Source organism: Mixophyes fleayi, chromosome 5, assembly GCF_038048845.1.
Source record: "Mixophyes fleayi isolate aMixFle1 chromosome 5, aMixFle1.hap1, whole genome shotgun sequence".
In the NCBI taxonomy this organism is placed as follows: Eukaryota; Metazoa; Chordata; class Amphibia; order Anura; family Limnodynastidae; genus Mixophyes; species Mixophyes fleayi.
Window position 1 is genome coordinate 256,368,111 of NC_134406.1, and position 25,595 is coordinate 256,393,705.

Genomic DNA, 25,595 nt, shown 5'->3' on the forward strand with positions numbered 1-25,595 from the left:
TAGGCAGAGCTGTTTATCGGCATAGCTCTGGTAGAGGACCATTAGAGCAGCTTTTCTGTTGTGTCTAAAGGAAACAGAAAGAAACATTCGCCTGATGTTATAAAGAAATGGCTGAAGGAACCTAAACATAATGCAATGTATTTTGTAAAAAGTAGCTATAGACATGTAGAAAGTAATAAATAAAAGTCACGTGGAGGTGGAAAAACTCATTAACATGGTCCACTTGGCATCCACTTGGGGTGTTTGTGGTTTTAGTCCCAGTAAATGAGAGGGACTGGTTCTATTGATAAACAAAGCAATCTTTATACGCGTCTGGATCTGTCTGAACACGGAAGCACCGATCATTAAGACATCGACAAGTACATCATTAAAACTTGTTTTGAACCGGTGCGCTTGCTAATCAGCATTCACTCACTCTTCAGTTTCCTCAGTCAAGTTTTCAAGAGTCCTTCAAGCAAATTCATTTCCAGCCCAGCATTACATCACACAATCTGTCTCTACAGGCAACAAAACTGACCACATTTTGTGAATAATAATGATTCAGAAACCCAGGCTTACAGAGAAAGGGATTAGAGAGAACCAAACATTACGGAACATTAAGCGATGGAAGACAAGCAAAGTGATTAAAACATTTTTCCCAGCAAATACTTACACACAAGGTATAATTTGGTTTATGTGCAGCATGAAAATCGGAGAATGGAGAAGAATTTATCAGCCTTACCGGTGAGACACAGCTGAAAAATGCACATTCCACCGATAAAAGTACATTTAAAAATTCCAAACGTGTAAAGAGCGCAGAAGAGCTAGGACTGCTGCTTTATATATGAATTATGATCCGTATATAATTTAAAATAAATGCAGTTAGTTATTTCATCTTCTAAACAGATATCTCGGTTATACAAACTATTGCACTGTACGATTCCAGAGCTGGATTAATAGGCGCCGTTAGAGTGTAGCTTATAACGTATCGTACAGTTGGACACCTCAACATGATGTGAAAACTGGCATTTCATTCTAGGCATTTATTAACATTTTTAAGGATCATCAAAATCTATTCTATATATGGCGCCACAGGATGCGTAGCGTCGTACAATAGACAAAAAAATAAACAGAAACAAAATACAGATAAGTAAGGAACAAGAGGAACAATACAATCAGTAATACAAGAGACTATAGAGAAAGCAATTGCAGAAGACACAACTTGAACAAAGGAAACAATACAAAGAGGATGAGGAGATAGGAGGTAGAGAGGGCCAAACTTGTGAGCGTTAACATTAAGAGGAACAGGGTAGTAAATGGAGACGACTGAGGTTAAAAGGGCAGGTGGAGTGTGAGGAGGGAACGGTCTTAGGATGGGGTCTGTAGACAAAAGGGAAAAGGTGAGTTTTGAGTTAGCGTTTGAAAGATTCAAGGTTGGGGGCAAGTCTGATTGGGTGGGGCAGAGAGTTACAAATGTGGGGAGCAGTGCAAGGAACGTCCTGAAGGCAGGTGTGTGAGGGGGTGATAGGTAATACGAGGAGAAGACATTTGCCAGGAAAGCCAGAGAGGAGAAGATTACAAAGACCTTCCGAGGAATATACAGGCATTGTAGAAGCAGGAAACTACTCTCTATATGCTACAAACCTCACCCATCTGGCTGTTGCACAAGACTTAATAGTAGAAAGAAAGTTACATGAAGATGTATTTAGGTATAACAGCAAGAACTATAATATCTTTACACTGTGGAAGCTTTCATCACATGAAACATATTCAAAGATGAATGATCTGTCTGCGGATGTTATACGGTGTATTGGCCAATAGCTGCTACTATGTTCCTAATAGTGATACTTCTCACGGAAGTAAAAACAGGAAGCTATGAAACGAGAGAACTTTATAGGCAGCTGATGAATTTCTGGAGGAAATGTCCGTATACTTTGCTTAATTTAGTGAGAAAAAAAAACCCCAATATTCATTATAAGTAATGCTGAGATTTTACTATTTAAGTAGAATTACACACCTGGGGCCGGATTCATTAAGGGACGTAAATGCAGATCTCTGCCGTATTTTGCGTAAAATTGCTCTGCGCATGCCCAGAACCGGACTATAGGTCAGTGAACACAAGGACATCCAGTTCATCTCACAGTTCAAAGGACACTTATGATAGCTGTTAAAGTAATTTTATCGTTTTCAAATAAGCATTGCCCAAGCGATTGTATTGTGTTTCTAACACACAAAGTGATTTATTTTAGCAGATTTAAATAGTCAACAATTCAATACATTATTATATTATGATACAGTACAGTACAGCCAATACCAAAAGATAAATACATACCGCTATCGCATGCGCTCGCTGCGCACCCACGGGACCCAGTGGACAGTATATCTGTTAGAATACTGCGGTCAGTGAAGACTGAAGACTGGGTGCACAGCTATGATCATATATACACATGCAGTGTTACAGAGAACAATGCAAATGACGTGGGTTGCTTCTATAGGTCCAGGCATCAGATGAGTCCAGGCTAAACAGGTCATAGGCTGATTCAATCTAAGGAATCCAAAGGTGGGGGTCGTCTCTCCAGGGGATGAGCTCCTTTCTTCCCGCCAATGCTCCAGTTACATCTCAGTAAATTAGCATTTCATAGCCAGCATCATACAAAGGTTTATTCCCTAACATCAATAACTAGAGTATGCAATATGCGATCGCTTCGGCGGAGGAACCGGACAGCTGCTGATGAATAGGGTTTTAATATGATACTAGGCATGATACCTTTCCTATAACCTGAACCTTGATTATCACTGAAGTGTACACATATATATATATATATATATAGACTAATAATAAACCAAATACTATCTGCTCATAAATTACAGTGTAACGGAACCAATATGAATATGAATTATATAAATAACTAAATGTTGTAATGCGAGTGTGTGCGTGCGTATTTTACCGTGCGATCGCACCATGCCACGTGTTACGTGGCGTACGGATCGCAATTGCACGGCAAAACAATATTAACCAATATACTTTCGTTCATCCAATTATACGACTTCGACATAGCCTACCAGGGAGGGGAAGTACGCACATAGTCAGTATACAGTAAGGGCATCCAAAGCTCGAGCTCACACAGCAGCGTCCAATCCAAGCTCTAGGCATCGCTGAGCAGAGCCGTAACTTAGAATTCTGCCCGCCCCCCTAGCACTCAATTTTAACCGAATGAACCTAAAATATTCTTAAACTGCGCCCCCTTTCAGCGTTGCGCCCTGGGTGATCGCCCGTCGCACAGCCCTGTCACTGAGGTACGCGATGTTCTGCCGTATTACATGCACCAGCTACAGGCTGGGTGTAAGTGCCGAGTGATAGTGATGACGGTCATGTACACATGGAAGAACATGGGTTTACAATCAGATGTAACTATAAAAATACATTTTATGTACAGTAGGCATTAGAAAAAAAAAATGGAAGAAAAAAAATAAATTTTTCTTTTAAATTGTATCATTAATGCCTATGGGTCCGATTCATTGAGGAAAGTTAAGTAAAAAAAGAGGATTTATGTACTTACGTTAAATCCGTTTCTCTGATTCCGTCTGGGGGACACTGCTTTACCATGGGTTGTGGAGGGGAGCTGGGAGTTGGCACCTAACTAGTTAACTTTAGTGCTGCTGATAGACCCCTCCCCTCTACAATCACCCTGCCTCTTCCTGTACAATCCAGTTTGTTTTAAAAAGCCCCAGGAGAAAAAAGGGCAGTCAAACAAGAGCACACAGAAGAATAACAGAAGGGAGGGATTGCAGTGTCCCCCAGACGGAATCAGAGAAATGGATTTAACGTAAGTACATAAATCCTCTTTTCTCTTTCATCCAGTCTGGGGGACACTGCTTTACCATGGGGACGTTCTAAAGCAGCCCCTAAAGGGTGGGACTACTCTGAATATCCCGCTCGCAAAACATTACGAGCGAAATTTGCATCGGCTGATGCAAAGACATTAAATTGATTAAATTTAGTAAACGTATGGACAGAGGACCAAGTGGCTGCCCTGCAAAGCTGGTCCGCAGAAGCACCATTCCTTGCTGCCCACGACGCCCCTACCGATCTGGTGGAATGGGCTGTGATTCTCTCCGGCACAGGATGGCTAGCCTTTATATAAGCCTGTCTGATGGTAGACGTAATCCATCTTGCAATGGACTGTTTTGAGGCTGGCCAGCCTCTTTTATTAGCGTCATAAAGGACAAATAGAGAGTCAGTACGTCTAATCTGGGAAGATCTCTTAACATAAATGCGGAGAGCCCTAACCACATCTAACTTTTCCATCGATAGCTGATCCGCATGGGAAGAAGATGAGAAAACCGGAACTACAATTTCCTGGTTGAGGTGAAAAGCCGACACTACTTTTGGTACGAAAGAAGGGAGAGTTCTTAACACCGCTCTGTCCTCGTGGAAAACCAAATATGGTTCCCTACAGGACAGAGCTCCTAATTCGGAAACTCTACGAGCCGAAGCGATAGCCAAAAGAAAGAGGACCTTCCAGGTCAACCACTTAAGTCTGCCTTGCTCAAAGGTTCAAAGGGGGGGCCTTTGAGCATATCCAGTACCATGTTGAGATCCCATGCAGCTGTAGGAGGGACATAGGGAGGTTGGATATGTAAAACTCCCTGGAAAAAAGTCCTAATGTCTGGCAATTCGGCTAATTTCTTATGAAAAAATACCAAAAGTGCCGAAACCTGGACCTTTAGGGAACCTAACCTAAGGCCTGCTTCCAGGCCATTTTGAAGAAAGGCTAATAGACGGGAAAGCTGAAAGGAGGACGAGTGGCACGTTCTATTTTCGCACCATCTAATGTAGGCCTTCCAAATCCGGTGATAGATACGAGAAGAAACTGGTTTCCTGGCTCGCATCAGGGTCTGAATTACACTGGGTGAAAAACCTCTAGCCTTCCAGAGGCTGGCTTCAACAGCCATGCCGTTAAATTGAGCTGAGGTACATTCTGGAAATGGAATGGACCTTGCAGAAGCAGGTCGTTTCGATACGGAAGGCGGAACTCCGGCCCTTCCGCCATAGATATGATGTCTGCGTACCACACTCAGCGCGGCCAAGAGGGATCGACTAAAATTACTGGCAGAAGGCCCTGCCGAACTCGTCTGAGTACTCGAGGAAGCATGGGAATTGGGGGAAACAGGTATCCCAACCTGAACTCCCATGACATCGTCAAAATATCCACTGCTGCCGCTAAGGGATCCCTTTGCTTTTGCGCAAAACCTGTGGACCTTCCGGTTGTGTCTGGAGGCCATGAGGTCTATGTCCGGAAGACCCCACCTGAGAGCCAGAGACTGGAAGACTTCTGTGTGTAGAGACCACTCCCCCGGCATCATCTGGTTTCGACTTAAATAGTCCGCCTCCCAGTTTTCTATTCCTGGAATGAAAACCACCGATATTGCTGGGACATATTGCTCTGCCCAAATAAATATCTGGGCTGCAATCTCCATAGCCGCTGCACTCCTGGTTCCTCATTGTCTGTTGACATATGCCACGGCCGTGGCATTGTCGGACTGAATTTTTACCGGTTGGCCCTGAAGAAAAGACTGGGCTCCCCGGAGAGCCAAGAGAATGGCCTTCAATTCCAAAACATTTATCGCTAGAGTTGATTCTTGAGGCAACCAAATTCCTTGGAGGCGGAGGTGAAGGATTACCGCCCCCCAACCCTTCAGGCTGGCGTCTGGCGTGGCTATGATCCATGACCATTGTGCAAAGGACTTTCCCACGCTCAAGTTGTTCAGACACATCCACCACTGAAGAGATTCTCTCGCTTTCTGGGATAGAGATCTTTTGACATTTCAGGAGTATGTGTGATCCTGACCACTTCGATAGCAGATCCCATTGGAAACATCGAGAATGGGCTCGACCGAAGGGAATGGTTTCGAAGGAGGCCACCATCTTTCCGAGTAGCCTCATGCACAAGTGCATTGAGGGGCTGGGGGAAGATAAGACCTGGGAGGTAACCGACTGAATAGACATTTTCTCTACTGGGAGAAACACTCTTTGCTTTCTTGTGTCCATGATGAGTCCCAGGAATACCATGCGCTGTGACGGGATCAACTGGGATTTTTTTTAATTTATCAGCCAACCGTGGCCCTCTAGAACTGCCTGGGTGAGGGACAGGTGATAACTCAGGCAAGCTTCTGAGGAAGCCTTGATGAGTAGGTCGTCCAAATAAGGAACGACCTGAACTCCCTGCAGGTGAAGACATGCTGCCATAACTGACATAATCTTCGTGAAGACCCTTGGCGCAGTTGAGAGGCCAAAGGGGAGGGCCCGAAACTGAAAGTGAACAGACCCTACCGAGAATCTGAGAAGAGACTGGTGGTGGATCCAGATGGGAATGTGGAGATAAGCGTCCTTTATATCTATGGACGCCATGAACTAATCTACCTGTAGGCCGTTTATTACTGACCTCAGAGATTCCATCCGAAATTTGTCCACCCTTAAGTGAACATTGAGGCCCTTTAAGTTTAGTATGGGCCGAAAGGAGCCGTCCGGCTTCTTGACTAGGAACAGGTTTGAATAAAAACCCCTTCCTTTCTGTCCATCTGGCACTCTGCAGATGACCTGCTGGAGTAAAAGGGAAGCGACACAATCCTGTATAGCTTGTCTTTTTAAAGGATCCTGAGGTAGCGGGGTTTGGAAGAAACGCTGTGGAGCCGGGCCCAATAGGTCTAGTCTGTACCCCTCTGAAATGATTTTCCGAATCCAAGGATCTTGGGAAGACGCTGTCCACTGTTTTTGAAACAGGGACAGACGTCCTCCCACTGGCGGCCCCTGTAGTACAGGTTGGTCGTCAGGACGCAGGCTTTTCCTGGGTCTTAGCAGCCTGGCGCTTAGAAGCAAACGAGGATCTTCCTCTGGAGGAGGAGCTTCGGGAATTATATTGCCTTCCTCTGAAGGACTGACCCCTCTGGAAGGAGGTCCCACGAAAGGGCTGCCGGAAGGAGCTATTTCTCTGAGCGCGACTTCTGTTAGCGTATACTGGCAAAGAAGTGCTTTTGCCCCCCGTAGCCTGGGAAATTAGGGTATCCAATTCCGGGCCGAATAAGCCCGCTGCAGAAAAGGGGATGGTTTCAACGGACCGCTTTGACTCCGCATCACCTTCCCAGGATTTCAGCCATAGTGTTCTCCTTGCTGAAATGGAGGCCGCCTGAATGGCAGAGGAAACCGCCGCTGAATTCTGGGCCACCTCATAGATATACCCCAAAGCTTCCTTTAAATGCAAAGCAAGGGGAAGGAGCTCGGAGTCCTGTAAAGCTTCTGCCAGCTGGTCTGCCCATGCTTCCATGGCTTTTGCTACCCAGGCTGAAGCAAATGTGGGTCTAAAGCCAGAACCCGCAGCCGCAAATATTGATTTGAGCTGGGATTCTACCTTACGGTCATTGGCGTCTGGAAGAGACGCAGAACCCGGGGCTGGGAGTAGAGTATGTTTAGCCAGGCGAGCAATAGGAATGTCTACCGTGGGAATACTCTCCCAGCGAGTCGCCTCTTCCTCCTGAAGAGGATACAGAGAGGCGAACCTTTTGGGAATGAAAAACCTTTTCTCAGGTTGTTTCCAAGCCCCTTCAGCAATTTCTCTGAGTTCTGCAGAAGAAGGGGAAACGGTTGGTTTTTCTTTTGGCCTTTTTGAACAGACTTCTGTCCCTGGGGGAAACCTCCTCCGGCTCTGGGAAGTCCAGCGCCTGTCTAACCACTAAAACCAAATAATTAACAAATTGGTTTCTAGGGTACACTTCCTGCTCTGAGGAATGACTATGGTCAGCATCCGAATAGATTTCCCCCCTCTTCCTCAGACTCTTCCTCCGAATCTGAAAGGACCACAAGGGGATTTACAGCTCTAAGCCTCCTTCTCTTAGCAGGCGGGGTATTAGAGGAATGTAGCAACAGGTTAAGCTTGTTTATTCCTTTCAAAAAGGCTGTAGACCAAGCCGGGTCTGTATTAGCAGGGGCTGGGTCAGCCTGTAATGTGGAAGGTCCCGGCAAACTCGATCCGCTGGCATCAGAGGAAGCCTGGGGGTCTGACTGCGTATTAGTATTGCTAGCCACCGAAGTTGCCACAGTTGATAGCAACTGATTTGATTGAAAAACCATTTGGGCTAGGGAGGTAACCGACTGTGTTAGGGAGGTTACCCAGGCCGGTTTCTCAGACGAAGGGGCTGTAACCTGCTGGCTTTGCACAGAGGGGGCCCCTGCTTCACATGCAGTGCAGAGCGCCAAAGGGTCCTTCTGCCCACACGGTAATTTTACATGACATTTAGAACATGTGAAATATTTTGCCATAGGGCCCTTTCCCTTATCTGTCATTTTATATAAAGGAAGGCACACCAATCACACAAAATCAGTCTAGCTGAATATACAGATAGAGATAATGGAAGAGAGAGAGAGACAGAGAGAGAGAGAGTAAAAAAATTTAAAGGAACAGAGTTAATCACAAGTAATCAACTAATGTCTTTGAAAAGTTGTACTTGAATATTTTAAACAGCATAAATATCTTTTGGCTAGCAGGAGACTATAATGTAAAACTGCTAAGCCAGAAATAAACAACAAATATGTGTTTAAATAAGCTTGTACTTAGCCCAAGGGCCACCGAAAAAGGGATAAGTCCAACAGCAGTCTGTGCTCTCACTCAGCTCTGTTCCTCTTCCCGGGCTTCTGCTTTGGTGCCAGAACCTTGGGAAATACCATCTCTCTTTCTCTGTAAGGAGGGGGGGAACTCTATGTTTTAGCTCCCCCCTCTTCCCTGATGCCGCTGTTCCTGCTTGATATTCCATAGGAAAAAACGGCTTTTGGTGGCAGATTTGTGGAGACCTCTATTCGATCCTCTTCCCAGGACAGAGGTCTCCGCAGCGGTACTTTTCCGACGCCCCCCTCCTATGTATGAGGGGGGAATCTTGGTATCGCCTCCTCCTCCTTAGCGCTTTAGACCACTTTCCTCAATTCCAAAATGGCCGCCGGCGTCATCGCTATCCGATAACCGGCGCTCTATGCCTGTAATGGCAGCGCCGGTTATCGGGGAGGCTGTAGGAGTGCAGCGGTCTCTGAGACCGCTTGTCACTCCTAAATCAGGCACCTGTAACCATTTCCTCTAGTCCCTGTCAGCGAGAGCCGCTGGCTCTCCGCTGGCAGGGGAATGCCTGCGCTGCTCTGCTGTGAGTGTGTTCTCTATAGTAGAACACACTCCAGCGCTGCCACCTGTGTAAAAAAAAGAGAAAACATAAAAGAACAAATAAAATGTATTAAAATTACACTAAGCACTAAAAAAACTTGCCCAAACTCCAGGGCACCTAAAAAAAACTGGATTGTACAGGAAGAGGCAGGGTGATTGTAGAGGGGAGGGGTCTATCAGCAGCACTAAAGTTAACTAGTTAGGTGCCAACTCCCAGCTCCCCTCCACAACCCATGGTAAAGCAGTGTCCCCCAGACTGGATGAAAGAGAAATTAAGTTTTTTTTGTTTTTAAATGGTTTTCTGGACAGAACCATGTTACAATGCAAGGGGTGCGAATTAGTTTATTATTTTGTACATAAGTTAAATACTGGCTGTTTTTCCATGTAGCACACAAATACTTGATAGCTTTATTTGTACACTGAAATTTAAAGTTGATCTAGGACAAGCCCTATCACAACTATAAACCTGCCATCACATTTTAAATTTACCTCCCCCCTCCTATGCAACAGGGTTTTGCCTTACTTGCTTAACTTTCCTTAATGAATCAGGCCCTATATTACTATATATATTATAAACAGGTAACATTATTTGATTATTTTTTTTTCTTCTGTGCGTTCTGCTGGGACTTTATATTCCACATATGTATCGTATCCTGCAGTGTATTGTCTGTCAGACCAGAGCGCACCTAGACCCGTATTCAACCAGAGACGTTTATTCAGATCCGCTTGTAGTTGAATACAGACGTGCATATGCCAGAATTTCATGCATTTAAAAAAAAACAAAACGCAATTTCCGTTTGGTTTGCGTACCTTGATGAATCAGGCCCCTAAAGCCTTGTTTGCATCTACTACAATGTAATTCAGATTCCGCTCTAGAACACAAAGCTTAGCTCACAAAATGTATCAAGTGTTCTAGAGGCCTCCTTTTCCACTAATGCAGACAGCTCAAGCTCCACACCCCCCCCCCCCCCCCCCGCAGAAAATAATAGCGATACATCTGACTTTATTCTTTGGTATAAAGTACTTCTCCACGTTTTATTAAGCCGACTCACAAGTGGGTTTGTTGCTGTGTGCAGGTGGAAGTATCTTTTAAGCACTTCAATTCTGGTCAATAATTAGTATTTACAAAATACTACACTATTATTCTTTTTTGGCTGTTTTTTTAGTTTACGTATGTCTACACTACACCTCTGTTGAAGATGAATAACAAAGACATGCTGCTATCTTCTCTCTGGATGAATGGACTATCTTGAAAAAACATTCACATCTATTTGGAACATTATATTTATTTTACTTTTGACATCACATATGTCTATTCATTGCTTCAGTACACATTTATACTGTAGAATATTTTATATGAAAAGCATTTTTTACCTTGTTGGAGATTTTATTGTTCAGGTATAACCAAAGAAAGACCTAAAAGCATCACATATTTGCTTCCTCTTGATAGAGAGCAGGAAAATATTAAAGCAGGTAAGGACTATTTAAGCAAGTAAGTGTGTGGGAGTAAGTAGAGGTGATGCACAAAAGCTTCATCATGAAAGAAAGTGGAGGTTTTGGCACACAGTAGAATACGTCAATGCCAAGCCACAATCTAATATGAATAGACACAAAGCTGAGAAATATAGAAAACATAGTAAAAATGCAAGAAAAAGGTTTTGTTTGTGGGTATTGTGAAGTTTTGGTTTGTTGATAGATAAATAGCCGGTATAGCAGAAAGCTAAAATCCAGGATCTCTTCAGAGATCGCTTTGAAATGAACTAAAAACATCACTTTGTTTAATGAGTCATGTGAGACCCTTAATTGAAGATCATGGTATAGTGCAAAGGACAATTACAGTAGCAGGCAATAAATGTTCTAGAACTTATTCCTTCCACGCAAAAAATCAGACTCTGGCGGATATTGTCAACAAGTTAAAAATAGAGAAAAAAAATGCTTACAACCATACAAATGTGTTGTTGTTTTTATGTTTTTTTTTTTTGCAATAAAGACCAGTCATTGATTTTACAATTTTGGAAGCTGCTGCCTCTCATTATTTGTGTGTCGCTGGAAACTGACAGTCACTAAGTGCAGCTTGGATCTTTTCCCGGAGAGGTAAAGAGCTCATGAATTCTCCTTTCCTATAAATAAGAGCTTCTTATTTTTAGCATTTATAGAAACAGATTTCACAAGGTTAGATTATGATTGGTCAGTTTTTGGATGAATTGAAACAGACCAATCATTGTACCTTGTGTACACATCACGCCCAATCAAAAATCACAGATTGCATTTCATCATGTATGACCTGATGTCAAGTTAGAGTGTCCACCACTGCCATGCAGGTTCAACCCAGGAGGACAGGCACCGCAGTGTGTACTTGATGTTCAGAGTGGAGCCTAAACAATCGGATGAGAGCAATTTAGTCTATATACATGTATGATTACACTGCTCACGCATTGTTGGGGCAGCACGGTGGCTTAGTGGTTAGCACTTCTTCCTCACAGCACTGGGGTCATGAGTTCAATTCCGGACCATGGTCTTATCTGTGTGGAGTTTGTATGTTCTCCCTGTGTTTGCGTGTGTTTCCTCCGGGTGCTCCGGTTTCCTCCCACACTCCAAAAACATACTAGTAGGTTAATTGGCTGCTAACAAATTGACCCTAGTCTGAGTGTCTGTGTCTGTGTGTGTTAGAGAATTTAGACTGTAAGCTCCACTAGAGCAGGGACTGATGTGAGCGAGTTCTCTGTACAGCTGCGGAAGTAGTGGCGCTATATAAAAAAAAATGGTGATGATGATTGTTCACATCGATAACCGGGAGCAAACCTGAGCACTCAGAGGAAACCCACACAAACACAGGGAGAACATAGAAACTCCACACAGATAAGTTCCTGGTTGCGAATTGAACTCTTGACCCCAGTGCTAACCACTGAGCCACTGTGCTGCCCCACCAGTCCACTTATCTCCTCCCCTACTGGCCCACCCACCCTACATCTATACTTTACTCTGCAACACCTCTTCTGTCAGTCCCTCCCCTTTAGATTGTAAACTCTCAGAAGCAGGGCCCTCCTTCCCCTTGTAGTCTAGCCTGCTCCCACCCTATTCACCTGTGTGTCTTTGTCCCTTACCTCCTGCGTACTCTTTTTGACCTGTTATCATGCCTTATCCATGTGTCTCCTTGTATTACGTCTATTGTACAGTGCTTTGCCTCTATGCTGCAGATTTTACGTTGTCTTGCGCTGCTATGCTGCCAGTATGTCCTTCTCCTTACCTATTCTGTGTATGTGCTCTTTGTTATATATGATCCCATTGTACTGTGCTGCAGATTTACGTGGTACCTTATAAATAAATATTATTTTACAAAACTTCCATGCTTCTCTAGGTCTAACTATCTTGTCTACTTGCAGAATCCTAGTCCTTTATTTTTGTGGAACTGGACCAGACCCTCTTCCAATCAGTAAGCTCACCATTCAGCTGGCCAGGACTTGCAATGTCAGCATGTTAAATTGTGTTATAGACTGCAGTGTTTGCGTTAGCACCTATCTGATCGTCCGGAGTCTGGTTTTGAGGACCTAAGATTTCCTCGCAATGTTTAGAACTTCCTGAAAGTCCTGTTCTAGAAACCTGCGTTGCTCTGTGTGATCCAGAAGTGCTCACAGGACGTCTCTCTCTCAGGATGGGACCTATTTCTGTCTTCTTCTTACTCTTTCCCTACTCTGCTCTCTTTGTTCTACTCATTAAACTCTGTCCCCTCTAAACCCAATGTTTACCTCAGAAATATCCCTTTTTCCACTGCCCTCGCACTATTATCTCATCAGTCTCTGTGCCCTTATATTCTTCTTCCCATCACTCTACTGGCTGCTTCTCCCCTTATATAACCGGTCTCTCTGTCTCCTTTATGCCCTCACTATCACACTACTTGTTGCTCTTTCCTCTCAAAAATCCTGTCAGTCTCTTTATAATCTCCATTATCCTCTCAGGTCTTGTTGCTCTTTCGCTCTATAATAATCTCTTATCTAACCTCTGCTTGTATCTTTTCCTTTCTCTTGTCCTCTTATCCCCCGTCTCTCTACCCTTCTTACGCTCAGTCATCTCCCACCATCTTCCACTCAATCCTCTTACTCTATGACGACTCCTCTTATCACCCACCTGCTCTGATTTAACTTCTCTTGCTTCTCTCGTCTCCCGCTGCCTTGCTCCTCGTGTCCTCTCACAGGAGGCGCGCTTTTCCTGCACAGTTAGCTGTTAAACCAGGAACCCTTGAAGCTCAAGCTCTCTGTTGCCCTCGTGGGCCGTTGACTGGTCCATTGTGGAGAATGATGGGAGACCCGATCCTCCCATGTCAACAGCCATTGCAAATCCCTACACTGGCTCCCTGTGTCCTCCAGAATCAAATTCAAATTCATAATCATGTTATTTATATAGCGTCACTAATTCCACGGCGCTGTACAGAGAACTCATGCACATCAGTCCCTGCTCCATTGGAGCTTAGTCTACATCCCTTAAGACACACGTCAATTTTGCTGGCAGCCAATTAACCTACTTGTATGTTTTTGGAGTGTGGGAGGAAACCAGAGCACCCGGAGGAAACACACGCAATCACGGCAAGAACATACAAACTCCACACAGATAAGGTCATGGTCATGAATCGAACTCATGACCCCATTGCTGTGAGGCAGAAGTGCTAACCACTAAGCCACCGTGCTGCCCACATTACTCACCCTTACCTGCCCTCAACAACAACAGCCCTGCATACATCTCAAATCAAAATACTCTCCCACCCACCCTCTTAGATCTACCTCCGACCTGCGCCTTGTCTCATCTCTCTCACCTACAAGACCTCTCCCGTGCTGCCCCCCACTTATGGAATTCCCTACCACGCTCAATCAGGACTTTCCCACCGCCTTCAAATCTTTAGCTGCTCTTTGAAAACCCATTTCTTTTTTTTCTTTTTTTTTTTTTAAGAGGTGACCTTATCCCAAATAACACTATTCACACTAATGTACCCTCACAGCTGTCCCAATCTCCACTCTAAGCCACACTACCGGTAGCTCCTCTTATTTCAGCTGTGCCCTCTTCCCTTTAGAATGTAAACTCCCTAATGAGCAGGGTCCTCCATTCCCTTTGTTTTCGTCTCCATTCATTTTGTCTGTTCTTGTTTTATGTATGCCCTATGCTAATAACATTAATAATAACAATAACAATAACAATAATAATAATAATAATAATAATAATAATAATAATAGTAATGTGATCCGTGGTCTGAATCTCTGCAGGAGCCTCAGATCAGCTCTTGTATCGTTACTGTGACAATACATGTCGCAGTCACATGTTGCTCTGCCCTCACTAACATAAGCGGACAGGTCACCATTTCCCACATAATCAGCTCACTCATTTCCTGCTGCGGTGACCAATGAGTTAACAGTGCTGTAAACAAAATTAAGCTAGCTAGATACAATACAGCAGAAATCATTTGTTCTACTTTAAAAAGTGTTTTACGAATTGCTCACGTTGTTTTAGATAGTGGAAGATTAAAAAGGAATTACAAATTATGCAAAAAAAAAAGTTAGAATACAGAGTAATACATAGAATAATAGAATTTAAAACAACTGTATTTTTTATTTGTGGATGAGCGCCCTCTGCTGACATAAGAGATCGCAAATATGCAAAGCTTAGAATACATGCAGCACCTGTAGTTTAGGTATTTTTTTTTTTTAGCCCAGTCCTGAAGTCAGGAAATCAGTTCCAAGACCCATAGCTAAGCCTTGAAGTATTAATGGTTTTAATTTGAATTACTTTATGGTTGGGTACAAGTTACATATACCTTTATGAAAATATGATCAATAGGAAATTATATACAGAAGGAGGACATTTCTGTAAGACTAATGGCCCAATCCAGTGACACCCAAAGCGCGATGGGCGTCACGGTAACCCCGCCCCCTCCTGACTAGTACAATGGTAGTGATCCTGGGATAAAAACATATGATGCACCATGTGACTGGTACTCAACTGCAAAACATGCACCATCTGGACTTTTTAAAACAATCTTAAAAAATTTAAAATAATATTTATTAGTGGGTATTTTGCAAAAATACAGAATCCTAGGGACACACACTTTATGCAGCACGAATAACTCTTTTATTGGGCTATGACACACATGTAATAGCCTGATGGTTATCTACACCTATGCTACCTCACCCTCTCTTCAGATTGCCTTATTTGGGGCATTTCTTTATCAGTTATATACATATGAATTACACATATACACCGACCAGCCACAACATTAAAACTACCTGTCTAATATTGTGTAGGTGCCCCTAGTGCTGCCAAAACAGCTCTAACCCGTCAAGACATGGACTTCACAAGACCTGTGAAGGTGTCCAGTGGTATCTGGCACCAAGACGTTAGCAGCAGATCCTTTAAGTCCTGTAAGTTGCGAGGTCGGTCCTTCATGGCTCGGACTTGTCTTTCCAGCACAACCCACAGATGCTTAAACAGATTGAGATCTGGGGAATTTGGAGGCCAAGTCAACACCTTGATCTCTTTGTCATGTTCCTCAAACCATTCCTGAACAATTTTTGCAGTGTGGCAGGGTGCATTGTCCTGCTGAAAGAGGCCACGGTCATCAGTAAATACAGTTGCCATGAAGGGGTGTACTTGGTCTGTATCTATGTTTAGGTAGTTACGTGTCAAAGTAACATCCACATAAATGCCAGGACCCAAGGTTTCCCAGCTGAACATTGCCCAGAGCATCACACTGCCTCCGCCAGCTTGCCTTCTCCCCATAATGCATCCTGGTGCCATCTCTTCCCCAGGTAAACAATGCACACGCAGCCGGCCATCCACATGATGTGAAAGAACAAGTGATTTATCAGACCAGGCCACTTTTTTCCATTGCTTCATAGTCCAGTTCTGGCACTCACAGGCCCATTGTAGGTGCTTTCGGTGGTGGACAGGGATCAGCACTCTGACCGGTCTGCAGCTATGCATCCTCATATGACTGACAAACTGACTGTTCACTGGCTGCCTAATACATCCTACCCCTTGACAGGTGCCATTGTAATGAGACAATCACTTGTCATTGTAATGATTCACTTCACTTGTCAGTGGTTTTAATGTTGTGGCTGATAGATGTATGCCTAAGAGAAGCATCATAATCATATTAAAATGCAAAGTTTCTTGTGCTTCCAAAGGGCTACTAAACCCTAAAATGTAAAATTGCAGATAGAAGTCATTGAGGTATAGTACATTGTTCAGCATTAACCCAACATTCCACTGCAGCTGTTATTAACCTCCCACTCTATTACACTGAAAATGTACTTCTCTCGTCTTTAGGATCCCAAGTGAGATCTGACACATAACAAAAGCGGAGACTGCAGTTATTTGAGCTGTGGTGACATCACTGGCTCTGCCACAGTGTATAAATCTACTAATCCACTCAATGCATTTACAGCACTGTCGGCCTCTTTAGTAAGCGAATCATCTCACTCTTTACTTTGAAATTGTATAACTCCCTGGCGCTTGATCAGAGGGGGTAGCAGGTAATTTTAGGGTCAATACAGAGGTACCAACCTCTACTTTTAATTCTTAGGAATAGTATATGCTTCGGCACTAGGAATAATAGTCAGGTATAAATAAATACAGAGAAATTTATTAACTGCAGTATTTGTGGGTAACACCCTCCAGTATTCATAACACTGACATATTAAAAGATGGCACATATGAAGCTGTAAGCATAAAGACAGACAGAGAAGATATATCACATTTAAGTGCGGCAAACAAAATCCATATTCGCCATACAAACACAAGTCTCTGATAGGGCTGGTAAAGTCCACTAGACACAGAGATACAAAAAAGTCAATGGTAAATAGATGTGGCAATCATGAAGTTTCCGTTAGGCTTGTCAGGCCACATAAACATGGTTTTCTGATAGGGCCACTAAGGTCCGCTGAACACCAGGAGTAAAAATCAACTCTATGCGTGTCATGCAGGTATAAAGTATCCTTTAGGAATGTCAGCAGACATTGTAGTCCGATGGAGAGCGCCTAAGAAAGGCTGAGTGATAGAGGACTTACCCTCAATATAGATGGGCTATGGTGTCCTTCCAGATTATCCCGTTATGTGTCAAGGTAGCTGATGTGATGAACGCTTGTGCCGTCCCGCTGAAGTGTGATAATCCAAACTTTAGACTATCAGACCCACTCTGTCTGTTTGCTGAGAGGAAGCAGCTTTTAAATCATACTAAAGGGAAAACCTATCTCCAACCAGAACAGACCAATACTAATCGCCGATTGGATAATCCGGCTGTCCATCATCTACAGGCCCAGCCCAGGTCACTAACCATTGGAGCACTTCCAGGAAGTATTGCATTTAAACTCCAGCTGGGGCCTACAGCACTATATCGATCCCTGAAGAAGCCTAGTGCGAAACGCGTTGGATTGAACATAATTGTGCCTCTCAAAGGCACCCTACATATATCAGAAACCGCCGCTGTGGGAAACAAACGGACCCACTTCACGCATGCGCATCTCTGCTAGGATTGCGATACTACCCGCGACTTCCGGGTTTGGATTATCACACTTCAGCGGGACGGCACAAGCGTTCATCACATCAGCTACCTTGGCACATAACGGGATAATCTGGAAGGACACCATAGCCCATCTATATTGAGGGTAAGTCCTCTATCACTCAGCCTTTCTTAGGCGCTCTCCATCGGACTACAATGTCTGCTGACATTCCTAAAGGATACTTTATACCTGCATGACACGCACAGAGTTGATTTTTACTCCTGGTGTTCAGCGGACCTTAGTGGCCCTATCAGAAAACCGTGTTTATGTGGCCTGACAAGCCTAACGGAAACTTCATGATTGCCACATCTATTTACCATTGACTTTTTTGTATCTCTGTGTCTAGTGGACTTTACCAGCCCTATCAGAGACTTGTGTTTGTATGGCGAATATGGATTTTGTTTGCCGCACTTAAATGTGATATATCTTCTCTGTCTGTCTTTATGCTTACAGCCTCATATGTGCCATCTTTTAATATGTCAGTGTTATGAATACTGGAGGGTGTTACCCACAAATACTGCAGTTAATAAATTTCTCTGTATTTATTTATACCTGACTATTATTCCTAGTGCCGAAGCATATACTATTCCTAAGAATTAAAAGTAGAGGTTGGTACCTCTGTATTGACCCTAAAATTACCTGCTACCCCCTCTGATCAAGCGCCAGGGAGTTATACAATTACAATTATACACTCTAATAGGGTCGAGCTATCCCTATATCCCCCTACTCCCAGGTGGCTGCTTACCCACTGATATTTTAATAGGGAGCGCTGAACATTCATATTACCATTTACTGTCACTCTTTACTTTGAAACTGCCACAGTAGGGTAGCGAGTATTATAGACATATTTAGTAAAGCATCAACACTCGATTTCAAGCATATTACTCAGCTCATTAAAATGTGGCATTTTAATGTATATTAAAGCTAAATACTCAAAATTTTTTTTTTAGCCTTCAAATGGTGAAAAGTAAAATACTTTACTAAAAAGGTATCCTACAGCAAACTCCACTCAAAACTTAAACTCTAGAATTGGGTGAAATGCACTACATTAACTATAAAATCTTAATCTTACTTCCCTCTCATATGTTGTTATATCAACCCTTCAGGTCCTCCCAAACCTCTCTGTTCCGCATTCCTCTTCTGTACATTGTGACGCTCAACTGTTTCAAAACCTACAGCAGTGTTGTCGACTCCTATCTGTATGGACAGGGAAGTAAACAGGGAAGGGGAATCGACAACAGCGGTGCCTGTTCAAATCCAGTAAGTAGCAAAAAAGGGCAGTACAAGTATAACAAAGCCCTTGAGTGATACAAAAGGTAGAGAGTGTATCTAACTAAGCAAGATCAACAGGAACTGCTACTTGCAAAAAAGTGACCATTCATGGCTATTAAAGTGCTAACATCGAGTCATTCTTTCAGCTATCGTAATAAAAAAAAAGTTAATAGGGCTTTAATAAGCCAACAGCCATCTAAAAACCATCATCTTCAAAGAGAACCATAGAACCTAGGATTAAGGCTACAGTTATGTACTGTGTCTACAAAGAGACTATAGAATTTACATTTTATTTCAAAATATAAGACACTTCAAAAATGTGATGGGTGAGAACCTAGGGAGAGGTAAAAGAAACGTTGACAGCTGGCTTGTGACCAATGTCAACTAAAAAGTCACGTTGCCTAATCGACCTGCTATCTTGACATAATTTACCTGGACTTGTGTTGCAGGCTATGGATACCCACTCCAGTGAGACATGGAATCCACTCCCTTCAACATCCAGTTCATCTTTCTCAATGGACAACATCAGAACATGAACGACTTGAGCCTCGGCGGAGAACACGCTGTGAACTACAATGAACGGATCTCCCAGCTCTTGATTAAATTTGAGCTGCAATAAAGAGGACGCTGTGTGAGTCTCGGCAAACATCAATACAGGATATATAGAAAATAAACGTCCCGTTGGGATAAGCAGAATTTTTACGCAGCATTTTATTGGTGAAATTTTTCCATTTTAGCTCTTACGGGGAGTAAAGATGAAACGAGAGCAGCAAAATACCTCACAAAGTATCTAATTACAGATTGAAAAGTGAAACTTGACACTTGTTTTGAGTATAGCATTAGAACTGTACTCCTTACTTTGTGCCACCCGCACTGATCTTCTGATGACATAATTAATAAAATGACAATGATGCAGTAATGTGTTGGGAGTAGGTGATATTATAATGTCTTTTACAGAACACTATTTCATTAGGGTGACAGGTTTGATCAAAGGAACTGCAAATAATAATTAATGCCATGGAAAATGTTGCGTGATGTCAAACGATAAGTGGATATCTCAACGCATTTAAATATAAATAAAACACTCACTGCCCATTTTCCAGGTGCTGATTCTGCCGGCTCTGCAACGTGAATGAGATACAGCGTCCCGGTCCCATCGGAAAGGGTGACCCAGGAGGGGGATGTGAAGTGCATGGAGGCGCACAGACGTCTGTCGCAGGCGCTAACATCACTCGGGAGTCTGAAGACTTCCACTGGTTTCCCCAAAGCAGTATCCTGAAATGAAGAGGACATGGTAACCGCAGAACACCATTTATTTCATGGTAAAAACATTGATATAGGTATGATAGTAAATGAAATGCAGATATATATATATATATATATATATATATATATATATATATATATATAGTAAGTAATTCTATTGTGGTTTCACAAAGTGCCAAATCACAGAATATCACAGACAAAAGATCCAGCATCCTTTGAGCCAGAACTCTTATAATGAGACGCTCCAGGAAAACAGGTTTTTATGCAACACCACTATTATCATCATTTATATGCAATGTGCCACAGAGCTCTGCAGCACCAGACAGTGAGGAACACAAGACACAGATAAAACAGGGATATACAAGGTAGACAAAATAAATGCAGACATGACAATAAAAGGTAGGAGGGATCTGCACATGAGAGATCTTACAATCTGAATGTAGGTGTGAGTACTATACACGGGAGTAGGGTAGGTGTGAGGGTGCATTAGTGTGGGTACTATCATCATCATTATCTATTTATATAGCACCACTAATTCCGCAGCGCTGTACAGAGAACTCATCCACATCAGTCCCTGCCCCATTGGGGCTTACAGTCTAAATTCCTTAACACACACACACACTAGGGTCAATTTGATAGCAGCCAATTAACCTACTAGTATGTTTTTGGAGTGTGGGAGGAAACCGAAATACCTGGAGTAAACCCACTCAAGCACGAAGAGTTCATACAAACTCCACACAGATAAGGCCATGGTCGGGAATCAAACTCATGACCCCAAAACACTAAGCCACTGTGCTGCACATACTATAGGCGGGAGTACGGTAGGTGCGCAATGGTGCATTACACTGGGTACTATAGGTGGTAGTAGGGTAGGTGTACCGTGGTGCATTAGTATGGGTACTATAGGCGGGAGTAGGGTAGGTATGAGGGTGCATTAGTGTGGGTACTATAGGTGGGAGTAGGGTAGGTGTGATGGTGCATTAGTGGGTACTATAGGTGGGAGTAGGGTTGGTGTAAGTATGCATTAGTGTGGGTACTATAGACGGCAGTAGGGTAGGTATGAGGGTGCATTAGTGTAGGTACTATAGGTGGGAGTAGGGTTGGTGTAAGGATGCATTAGTGTGATTACTATAGGTGGGAGTAGGGTAGGTGTGATGGTGCATTAGTGTGTGTAACATAGGCGGGAGTAGGGTAGGTATGAGGGTGCATTAGTGTAGGTACTATAGGTGGGAGTAGGGTTGGTGTAAGGATGCATTAGTATGGGTACTATAGGCGAGAGTAGGGTAGGTGTGAGGATGCATTAGTGTGGGTACTATAGGCGGGAGTAGGGTAGGTGTGAGGGTGCATTAGTGTGGGTACTATAGGCGGGCGTAGGATAGGTGTGATGGTGCATTAGTGTGGGTACTATAGAAGGGAGCAGGGAAGGTGTGATGGTGCATTAGTGTGGGTACTATAGGTGGGAGCAGGGAAGGTGTAATGGTGCATTAGTGTGGGTACTATAGGTGGGAGAAGGGTAGGTGTGATGGTGCATTACACTTGGTACTATAGGCGGGAGTAGGGTAAGTATGAGGGTGCATTAGTGTGGGTAGTATAGGTGGGAGTAAGGCAATCTTTAGTAAAGAGATGGTTTTTCAGAGAGTTTAAATGTAAATGTACACTATGGGGTAAATGTATTATACTCTGGTTTCTTCAAGTCGCCGGAAATCGGCGAGTTGACAGCTAAAATTTAAAGCGGCGCTGCCTTGTAAATGAAAGTTTCCCTTTACAAGGCAGCGCCGCTTTAAATTTTAGCTGTCAACTCGTCGATTTCCGGCAACTTGAAGAAACCGGAGTACGATACATTTACCCCTTAGTCTTCAGATTTTTAAACACTATCTCTGTCTTTACCCAACGGTCATCATTAAATGTTTTATCATCACTGCTCAGTGACTATAGATGAAATAAGATCATGTTTGCGAGCAGATTATCATCACCGGCAGCATTAATTTCCATTTCGTTTTGTGAGCTTCTACATAAACAATGTCAGACCTGTACTTACTAAAATCTGCATCTGACGTTTACTACACCACTAAGTAACACCGAAACTACACAACCTTCAAGGTAGGAGGAAATCAGACAATGCACAGAGATCACTGAAGGATCATTACATAAAAATATGAATAGTTACAAGTTCTAGAAACTTCATACAGCAACGTGCAGAAGCAGCGACTGTCACCAAGGGCTGATTGTAACCTCCTTTGTCAGTCTATCATCCTTGAAATGTAACCAGACAGATTTAGGACATTTCAATCTGAAGATGCAGTAATATATTTATGCATTTTGGAAAAACTTAAAAAAATAAATAAAGTTTCGGAATAAATAATTTAACAATCATATCTATACCATCACAGTTTCCTCAAAACATCTTCTAATAATTAAATATAATAATAACACCAAAGAAAATGGGTTCAATTAGTGATCTATAATAAGGGAAATCTTCAATTTATTACCCGTTTGGAAGTCTCTCTGGTCACACTGCTTAATAATAATAATCTTATAATTCACTAAGAACCAGTGACATCACTGGGGCACTTCATATCCAAATATTTAAAAAGCACCAATTCCTAATAAACGCTTAATATGCGTTCTCATAAATACATGAATTGCGCGCTAAAGCGTGGCACAACCTTACTGTAAGTTAACTACGGGCATACGTCTATTCCCCTCCCTCTCTGCCAATGAAATTATTGGCTGTAGTAAATGTACTTTGCGCTTGAAGTTGAATTGAATACATTTGCGTTCTCCGGTGTATAGTTGTTTATGGGCATGCGCAGTGCAATTTAACGCAAAATAAATCATGCATCAACCATTCACTCCCTTAACGATTCAGGCATCCTGTGTTCACTGATGACTGCGTGATTTCAGTCCTGGCTCTGTTCACTTTACAGCAGGTAAACACACTCCAATTTCCTGCTCTTTCTGGTGATCCTGAGACTCCCAAACTGGGGAGGTGTAGACAAGTATCCCAAACATTCCAGGGGGTAAATGTATCCAGCTGAGAGATTTCCGGCGGGCATGAAAAGTGGAGATGTTGCCTATAGCAACCAATCAGATTCTAGCTGTCATGCTGCAGAATGTACTAAATAAATGATAGCTAGAATCTGATTGGATTTTCAAACCCGCCAGAAAACTCTCAGCTCGATACATTTACCTCCAGTATTATAGACAACTATTCTGTATGGTGACACATCACAGTGGGAATGGTGTATCCCTCTAATCACTCTACACTTTCCAGGGACACTGCCATATTCTATAGATTTGTCCCTATTTTACAATACTGGCCAAATGCACAATACAATTCTTCTTTTTTCCAGCATGATGGAAGAAATTCATACCATCTATTTTTTTTTTATTATCTGGACTTTATAAATTCGTATTTCATGAAGAAGAATATGTATAAATAAAATAAAATGATGGGAACTTAGGGTTTCTATATGGGCAGTATTTTACTGATCCGGCAAAGAATATCAATTGATGGAAATTTTGTTAATAAGGCACCTTGAACATTCTGATAAGTGCATGACAGCTGCCACAATGGTGGAGGGGGATCCACAAAAAGACACTCACCCAGAGGCGACCAGCCCCACCTTGAAAAGCTCTGGGGCTCTTCCCGGACCACTGGGCTACAGCTGCAGGGGTATGTAGAAGAAAGTGAACTTTCCCACCTTAGTGGTCCTACTAGAATAGCCCGTAGGACCCAAGACCACCCCATCATCCCGAGTAAAGATAAATAACACACATACTCCATTTTAAAATAAACTTTAATTGAATAAAAGACACCACAAACCCTTGTTCACTGCTTTATTAAACATTTTTCTCTTCTCTCTAGTTTCATCATAGTCCAACCAATTACAAGCAGCCGGTGTGGGAAACCACATGCAATTGGCTGGACGCTAAGGAGAGTTTTATGCTACAGCTGGTGACTGTCGTTTAGCGGTGGCCGTTTATGGTCATCAAGTGGGACCTCCAAGCCCAGCTTCAGATTGCGGTATGTAATCTCCCTAACTCGGCTTTCTGCAGCGATACTGTACTATATAGAGAGGCAGGCCATGGAAAGAGTATAGTACAGCCAGATGCTCAGCTAGGAAGCCAAGGAAAGAAATTAACACACTGGGAGGTGGGTGGATTCAATTCCCCCCAAAGTACCGCCACGTTAACCGTATTACCATTATTACGGTAATATTAACGCGGCTTTCAAAAAGCCGGCGTTAAAACTACCATAATAACGGTAATAGTGCGCAGGCTGCGTTACTTTTAACAGTACCGCAGCCAATTGAATACCCCCCCATAGCGCAGACTGTCTCTGCTTGCCCGTCTTTATTGGACCCCAGTTGCAGAACCATTCCTTACGGTAGGCATACTATAGCAAAGTATCAAGTTAAAAGAATTCTAAACACTTTAAAAGAATAAACAAAATCTATAGGAGCCAGCCTAATACATAAAAGCTACGACAATCAAGCAAATAATACATATTACAATGAATACTTAATTGTTTTTTCAATCATTTTAGTATGACATTTTGAGAGAAAGTGATAGTCTATATTTTAGTTCCACAATGGCACTTGACACTTTATTAACATTAAACTTAACAACCAAACGAACAATTCTCTGAACTTCCCCCCGGCAGGCTGTGTGTTATGTAACCTTTCCACGACACGCGCTGCTGTACCTACCTCTGCTCTAACTATTCATGTTATGATAAAATAAGCAACTGTGCCGCCACGCACCATTAACACTCTTCAACCCATTGTGTGGCCCATTAGCCGCTCAGCTGTGGAGGAACGGATGAACATCTAAAACGCAGATCCATAATAGGCTGACTTTTGCTACCCAGGGCTTGTTTTTAAAAAAAAAAAAACATAAGAGTTGCCTGTTAAATTCAGTGTTCAGACAGATAATGATAGGAGCCAATAAAGCAAAACTGTTAACAATTAGAATGAAAAGAATCTATAATCACTACAGAGTCTTCCGCAGCAGTAGAGGGTCAGCAATGTCTATACATTGTGTTTCCTCATCTCTGTCACACATGGACCATTAAATGTGAGTAGGAACATTTTAGAATATAAAGATTTAAACGTTGGGAAACATTTCATTCTGACTGCAAAAAAAATAAATAAAAAAAAAAAATCTTGGGCAGATGGTAAGGACCAGATCTAGGGTGCGCTATTGACTTTTCCTAGCATAAATATAGTATTAAAGTGTTTCTAAATAGAAAAATGCATAATATGGTGACTGGTGTCCGGAAGGGCTCAAACATAGCTGGTACTCATCACCATCACCATTTATTTATATA

General features: G+C 42.8%; 1 protein-coding gene across 2 annotated transcripts in view; it reads right to left on the minus strand.

Moving 5' to 3' along the window:
• The window catches only part of NUDCD1 (NudC domain containing 1), a 104,762-nt gene that overhangs the window by 59,043 nt on the left and 20,124 nt on the right, over window positions 1-25,595 (minus strand). For both annotated transcript variants that reach the window (XM_075213967.1, XM_075213968.1), the window contains 2 exons: window positions 20,087-20,272; window positions 19,430-19,607 (listed from right to left, as the gene is read on the minus strand). In XM_075213967.1, coding sequence (XP_075070068.1) covers window positions 19,430-19,607; window positions 20,087-20,272 — 364 coding nt within the window. The remainder of the gene's footprint in view (window positions 1-19,429; window positions 19,608-20,086; window positions 20,273-25,595) is intronic.